This window comes from Eimeria acervulina, genomic scaffold, assembly GCF_000499425.1.
Source record: "Eimeria acervulina Houghton genomic scaffold, Eah_scaff682, whole genome shotgun sequence".
Lineage (NCBI taxonomy): Eukaryota > Apicomplexa > Conoidasida > Eucoccidiorida > Eimeriidae > Eimeria > Eimeria acervulina.
In genome coordinates this window covers 7,501-15,380 of record NW_013549659.1, presented here as the reverse complement: position 1 = coordinate 15,380, position 7,880 = coordinate 7,501, and the positions used below count along the sequence as shown (strand labels likewise).

The window sequence follows — 7,880 nt, the reverse complement described above, 5'->3', positions numbered from 1 at the left end:
TATATATATATACGTATATGTATATATATGCATGCGTGTATATATATATATATATATATATGTTACACAAATATATATATCTATATATATATACATATATATATACGCCCTGAGACGTGCATGCAGAAGAAGAGAGAGCAAGGTTTTCTTACTGCGAGGCCCTTGGCTATATCGAAGCCGCATGCACTTCGCACGGAGAGATGAACGGTCCCAGGCAGCCACTGCTGCTGCACTGTGGGATCGTCTCCTCCCAGAGGCCCATTCAAACGCAGCGCAGCCCCAACTGCAGCAAGCATAGCACCAGTATATGCATGCATCCATGCATGCATGCGCATTGTATGCATGCATGTGTGCATTGATAATGAAAGTATGCATGCGTGCATGCAGCAAAACGACTTTGCTGCACTGCAGCAGATGTGCAGCAGGTGCAGCAGCAGTTGATGCTTTTAAAACAGCACAATAAAATAGAGACAGGTAGCAGAGGCTCACGCTGCTGTCTCCTGAGATTTGTCTCCTTCTCTAGAACCATCCATAGGCCCTCCACGAAGACCTTTGCAACAAACCCCAGTTTGCTGGGGTGGGGAGGGTCCTCAGCTTCCTTGCTGCTGGCTGCTGCAGCAGCAGCAGGTGCAGCAGCAGCAGCAGCAGCAGCAGCAGCAGCCACCTCCTGCTGCTGCAGCGGCCATGGAGGAGACTCCCAGCTTCGCTTGATAAGGTCGCAGGCCTTTCCCAAAGCCGCAGCAAAGGCCACATTCTCAGTGCCCTGCAGCAGTTAAAATATTAGAGGCAAGAGACAGGAGACAATAGATATAAAGAAGGAGACAGGAGACATATAACAGGAGACATAACAGATAAGGAGACAGATAAAAGGAGACAAATAAAAGGGGACAAGAGACACAGAGGAGACAGGAGACATATAAAAGGAACTAGCTTCTGCTGCTGCTGCTGCAGATAGCTGCTAGACTCTGCTGCTGCTGCTGCTGCTGCTGCAGCATGCAGCTGCTAGTTTCAGCTGCCTACTCCTCTGAGTCCCCTCTCTTGACCTCCCCCCAGTATTAGCGGAGGCAGCTGAAGGCCCTGACGGATGTAAAGGGCCCCCACCCCTTTGGGTGCGTACACCTTGTGGCCTGCAACTGCAGCGCAGCAGCAGCACAGCAGCAGCACAGCAGCAGGACAGCATCGATTGCATATGGAGGTACCGCAAGAGAAGTAATAAAACCCTAAAGGAGACAGACAGACTCAGCAGAGAAAAACAACAGACACCACACAACAATAATGCAGAAGGAGCCAGGCGAACGCCAGCCAGCAGACAGCAGACAATGACAAAGACACACGGAGACAGGAGACAAAGACAAAAGGAGACAGTAAGCAAAGACACAAGGAGACGGAAGACAAAGACAGAAAGAAAGAGGAGACAGGAGACAGTGTGCATGCGGCGAGTGTTGTTGAAGGGACAGTAAGTGGAGACACCCCACTGGTGAGGAGATCGACTCCCAGAGCCACGGGGTGTACAGGCACCTTCCCTAGCGCTTGAGAGGCATCTGCATGAATAATAGCGCGGGGGCAAACACGCCGAGCCGCAGCCACCACCTGCAAACCCTCCACCACACAAACCCTAAACCCTAAACCCTAAACCCTAGCCCCTAAACCCTTGACCCTAGACCCTAAACCCTTGACCCTAGACCCTAAACCCTAAACCCCAGCCCCTAAACCCTAAACCTTAGACCATAAACCCTAAACCCTAAACCCTAAATTGTTAGCCCCCAATGCTTATTGTGCTGTCTTCGTTTGTTGTGTTGTGTTATGTTGTGTTGGTGGTTTATAGTCGTGCGCTGTCTCGCCACCTCTCGTGTCTCCTCAGCTGTCTCCTGAGGCCTCAGGAGACACCGAAGGGCCTCTGCTCCCAAGTCTCTCCTCACGCCTATCTGCAGGGGGCCCCCCTATCACTGAGTCTAGCGTTTAGGGTTTAGGGTTTAGGGTTTAGTTGAGGCCTACTTTATCTATCGGCTGCACCGCCCCTACTTCTCCATTAGCTAAGGGAATGCTGATGAGAACCGTCTGTACGTACACCCCGTAAGGCAGCAGAAAGAGACATATAAACAAAACCTAAACAAGATAGAGATTCAAAGGAGACAGCAGTAATAAACAAAGCCCTCCCGCTGCAGCAGGGGCTGACGCCGAAGCAGCAGCAAATATAGCAGCAGCTGCAGCAGCAAAAGGTGATGACGCAGCAGCAGCAGCAGGTGCAGCAGCACAAGCAGGTGCAGCAGCAGCAGGTGCAGCAGCACAAGCAGATGCAGTGGCACCAATCAGCTGCAGCAGCGGCAGCGGCAGGTTCAGCAGCATCAGCAGGTAGCAAAGCAGCAGCAAGTTGTAGCAGCAGCAGGTGCAGCAGCGACAGCAAACTGTAGTTGCAGCAGCAGCAGCAGGGGCCGCAGCAGAAGGGAGCTGCAGCAGCAGCAGTAGCCCTTACGTCTGGGTTTAGGAGTGCCTCAAACGCTTCTACCTCGAGGAGACCCGCAGAGGAGACAGGAGACAGCTTCATCTCTAGCCCCTCTTCATCCTGCAGCAGCCGCACCAACAAAGAAAGAGACGAAACAACAACTGAGGAGACACCTGCGATGAACGCGAGACACTCACTCCCTCCTCTGATGTGTCTCCAGCAGCAGCAGCAGCATCAGCAGCAGCAGAAGCAGCCAATACAGGAGGAGCAGCAGAAGCAGCAGCAAGTGCATATGCAGCAGCAGCAGCAGGAGCAGCAGCAGCTTCGGGTGCTGTTGTGAACTGTCTCTGACGCGCTCCCCTACACAAAGCGCCAGGGTGTATATGCCCTTAGGGTTTAGGGTTTAGGGTTTAGGGTTTAGGGTTTAGGGTTTAGACAGACGCGAAGGAACTCAAACACACGCAGCACTGCTGGGTGCTCGAGGCCGCAAGTGATGATATTTTGCTGTCTCTCTGTCTCTTTCACCCGCAGCTTTACTGCAGAGCGAAGGGCCCAGTTAATACTCTCTGAGGAGACACCAAGGAGACACAGAGGAGACACCTTAAAGACACCAAAGAGACACCAAAGAGTCGCTCAGAGACACCAAAGAGACACCGAAGAGACACTCAGAGACACCGCAGCGACTCTGCGGAGATACCTCAAAGAGACGCCTCAGAGACACCCGAGAGAAAGAGAGAGACAGAGAGAGAAAGAGAGAGAGAGAGAGACAGAGACAGAGACAGAGACAGAGCGAGACAGAGAGACAGACAGACGGACAGAGACAGACGCACAGAGACACCCCACAGACGGAGGAGCCTTAGAGGTAGCTCAGAGACACCTCAAGGGCAGCGCGGAGACACTTCATACAGCAGCAACGGGAGAGACAACCCTAAGCCCTAAATACAAATACCCCCAAAACAAATCAACAAAAACCGCATATCGCATATCGTAGCAGCTGCTGCTGCATGCAGCAGCAGCACATGCAGCAGCAGCAGAACATGCAGCAGCAGCAGCACATGCAGCAGCAGGAATGTGCATACCCGTAGCCCCACTGGTGAAGGTAATACACTCAGAAGGGGCCCCGAGAGCAGCAGCAACAGCTTCCCTGGCCCTCGCAACTGCTGCTGCTGCAGTGCAGCCTAAGGGGTGTTTGCTTGAGGGGTTTCCAAACTCGCCTGCATGCACGCATGCACCAATGCATGCATGCATGCATGCAAAGCCCCAAGGTGATGAGCCTCATCCCCAGGGGCCCACATCGGAGGCCCCTGTCTTTCTTTAGGTTATGCATGCTCAGGACAGCCTAAGCATTTGTAGTGGTGAGAGTGTTAGCGGTTTTATTACAGCATTTGTCTCTAAATATTTTAAACAAGAACATCAGAGACAGACAGAAGAAGAGACAGGAGACAACACCAAGGAGACAGAAAGAGATGGTGCATGCAGCAAAGCATAGCGACATAGCAATAAAATAATCATAAGCATTAGAGCAACAGTAAAAAATATATACACCTAAATATATAGATCTAAAACACGTAATGCAGTTAAACAAAAGAATAAATAATACCCACCAACAAAAAAATTAAAAAGAAACGAAGACAAAAAGATAGCAGCAAATCAAAGTAATAATATAATAAAACAAAGCGGTATAATAAAACAGAACAATAATAATAATAATAATAAACAAACATAATAATAAAACAACGATAAAGTAAACAAAACATTAATATCGATAAAACAAAAAAGTAATATAATGAAGAAAAACAATACAACACAGCGTAGCAGCAGAAATGGATGCAGCGCGCGGCCACACACAGCAATTAAATTTAATTAAAATTAAATTAAATTAAATTAAATTAAATTAAATTAAATTAAATTAAATTAAATTAAATTAAATTAAAGTTAAGAAAAATAAAAATAAAATACACCAGAGTAAAATAAAACGAAATAAAAACAAAATAAAACAAAATAAAACAAAATAAAATAAACTACAATAAAATACAATTAAAATAAAATAAAATAAATAAAATAAAATTAAACTAAACTAAACTAAAATAAAATAAAATAAAATAAATAAAATAAATAAAATATAATTAAAAAAATATATAAAATAAAAATAAAATAAAAAACATAAAATACAATAAAATACAATAAAAATAAAATAAAATTAAATTAAATTAAATTAAAAAACAAGAGACAGAACAGAAAACAAAATAAAATATAATAAAATGATATAAAACAAAACAAAATAAAACAAAACAAAACAGACAGATAGGAGACAGAAGCAGATAATAATAATAAAAAGTTAATAAGCAGCAACTTATATGAAATTGTTTAAAGTGTCTGCATACTTTGTAGAAAAGGAGACAGAGAGGAGAAGACAGCGGGGTGTACAGGCGTCGTAGCATTATAATCAAAGTATAAAGCTGTTGTCCCTTTGCTGCTGCTGCTGCTGCTGCTGCTGCTGCTTTTTAATGTGGTGTTTGAAGGGGTGTTTGTTTTTTTGCTGCTTATGCTGGCGCTCATGTTGCTGCTTATGTTTTTATTGTTTATATTTATGTTTATATTTATATTGATATTTATATTTATGTTTATGTCTATATTTATATATATAATTATAATTATTATTATGTATATATTTATATTTATATTTATTTTGCTGTCTGTATTGTTTGTGTTTGTAAGGTGAAGAGAATCCAGTAGTAAGTAAATTAATATAAAAGAAAGAAGAAGAAATATAAATAAATAAATAAACAAACAAACAAACAAACAAACAAACAAACAAACAAACAAACAATCAAACAAAACAAATATAAAACAAATGAAAGAGAGGGCAGACAAACAAAGCGAGAAAAAAAAGGAGACAGACAAACAAAGAGAAGAGACAGATGAATAAACAAACAAACAAACAAACAGACAAACGGACAAACAGACAAATAAATAAATAAATAAATAGACAAATAAGCTGCGTGGTGGGAGAACAGCAGCAGCAGAGGCTGCTGTTAAGACGGTGTTATTAAGAGACACCAGGCGTCTCCTTTTAAATAAATAAATGCAACAATAATATATTTAAAAGAATTAATATATAATATTTAGAGGAGACACTTCTTTTGCTGCTTCGCTCTCCCCCTCTGCTGCCCCTCACGTCGCCCCAACAGCAGCAGCAGAGCAGCAGCAGCAGGAGACAGCAGCAGCAATGTTATTTGTTCTGATGTATATGCAGGTGTGCGGTGTATATGCAGCTCTACTTAAGAGTATATTATGCTTATTGACTGTCTCCTTTTTACACACAGAAGGCGGCAGCAGCAAAGAGCAGCAGAAGGAGGAGGCCCCCCAGCAAGAACTGGCTAGACAGCTGATGTGTTGCTGCTGCTGCTGCTGCTGCTGCTGCTATACCTTATCTGTGTACACCTTCTTTTTATTTAAAGTTAATAAGAATTTATTTATTAAGAATAAAGAGCGTTCAACAATGACTGGCAGAGGAAGATGGTTGTTTCACTGGGAGCAGCAGCAGAAGCCACCACCAGCAGCAGCAGCTGCAGCAGCAGCAGCAGCAGCAGCAGCAGCAGCAGCAGCAGCAGCTGTTCGCTCAGCGGCGGCGGTGAAGGTCTTCTTGGCGCTGCGTCTGCCCCAGCTGAAGTTTTTGACTCTTTTAAGAAGTTTTGCTGCATTTTCTCTTTGTTTTTAAGTTGTCTCAAGCAGGAGCAGCAGCAGCAACAGCAGCAGCAGCAGCAGCAGCAGCAGCAGCTTCTCTGCTGTCTCCTGTCCAGCCCAGCGCCGCGCATCTCGCCAGACCCGGACTGTAGGCCTCGCTTAAAGAGTAATAGGGGCCCTTAGACAGTGTTTATGCTTCTATTTTATATATACTTACTCCTTGCTTTTCATAGAGTTAGAAGGGCGGCACAACAAAACAAAATAAAGCTCAATATACACCCCAAACACACACAGCCACATAATACCCCCCGGCCCACCGCACCACCGGAGCAGCAGCAAACAGCAGCAGCAGCAGCAGCAGGGACTTGCTGCTGCTCTTCTCTTTCCTTCATTCATCCTGCGGTCTTTCTGCTGCCTTCGAGCAGCAGCAGCAAACAGCAGCAGCAGCAAACTTCATCCTTTCCCGCCTCTGCTGAGTCCTCGACTCCCTCTGCTCCAGTAGAAGGTCACTGCAGCAGGCAGCAGCAGCAGCAGCAGCTGCTGCTGCTGCTGCTGTTGCCTTAACACAGCAGCAGCATCTCGAGCAGCACAGCAGCAGCACACATCTAGAGGCTAGAAGCCGCTAGTGGCCCCTTGCGGCTGCAGCGCAGCAGCTGGTCCACTGCTGCTGCTGCTGCTGCTGCTGCTGCTCTCATTTTCCGCTTTCCTGTTGTGTGTATCTGTCTGTACACCTTAACTGCAGCAGCAACTGCTGCTGCTGCTGCTGCTGCTGCTGCCCGTGGAGGAGCCAGTGGGCTCAGCACGGGCGCAGCCTCTCCTTCAGCTCTGTCTGCTCTTGTGTCTGTCTCCTTTGCTGTCTGTCTCCTTTTCTTACTGTCTGCTGTCTCCCTGGGGATCGTCGGGATCGTCTTCTCCCCCCACCCCCTGTGTTGGTGTGGGGTGCGGGAGGCCCCTGAGGAATGGCGCAGACCCTTGCAGCTCCTGAAGGAGACAGTCTCCCTCAGGACGAGGAGCAGCAGCAGCAGCAGCAACAGCAGCAGCAACAGCAGCAGCAGCAGCAAGACGAAAAGGAAGAAGAAGAGCAAGAGAGCTGCTCTTGCGGCGTCACTACCTCAGCAGACAGCCCAGGAGATCCCTCCTCCGCAGAGTTGCACGGAGGCCCCTGTGGGGCCCCAGCTGCTGCTGCTGCTGCTGCTGCTTCTGCTGCTCCTGCTGCCGCTCCTGCTGCTGCAGCTGCTGGTGCAGAGATGGCTGCATCGGGAGACGGCTGGGCAGCTGCGCTGAGTGTAGCCATCCCTCGAGGGGTTTGTGTTGATAAGGGCCCCCAGCAGCAGCAGAGGAGACAGCAGGAGGGGACCCCGGCTGCTGCTGCTGCTGCTGCTGCTGCGGGTGGTGCAGCAGCACCACCATCATCATCAGCAGCAGCACCTGCTGCTGCTCCCACTCCAAGAGGCCGCAGCCCCAGCCCGGATGCTGCAGCAGAGGGGCCTGAAGGCTCTGATAGAAAGGAGACAGTGCAGCAGGAGACAGTGCAGCCAGACACGAAGGAAGGAGACACTTCATCTGTGTCATTAACTGGGGTGCTGCCGAAGCAGCAGCTGCAGAGGAAGGGGAGCAGAGGAGAGAGAACGCCCAGAGCAGCAGCAAGAGAAGGCAAACGCCGCAGCAGCAGCAGTAGCAGCAACAGCAACAGCAGCAGCAGTAGCAGTAGCAGCAGTAGAAGCAGTAGCAGCAGCAGCAGCAGCAGCAG

At 47.6% G+C, this 7,880-nt stretch overlaps 1 protein-coding gene across 1 annotated transcript in view; it reads left to right on the top strand.

Annotated features, from left to right (window-relative positions):
- Window positions 1–7,089: 7,089 nt before the first annotated feature.
- The window catches only part of EAH_00046300 (hypothetical protein, conserved), a gene marked incomplete at both ends in the record, with an annotated part of 3,180 nt that continues 2,389 nt past the window's right edge, over window positions 7,090–7,880 (top strand). The window contains one exon of the mRNA XM_013394695.1: window positions 7,090–7,880. This exon is cut by the window's right edge and continues 2,389 nt beyond it. Coding sequence (XP_013250149.1) covers window positions 7,090–7,880 — 791 coding nt within the window.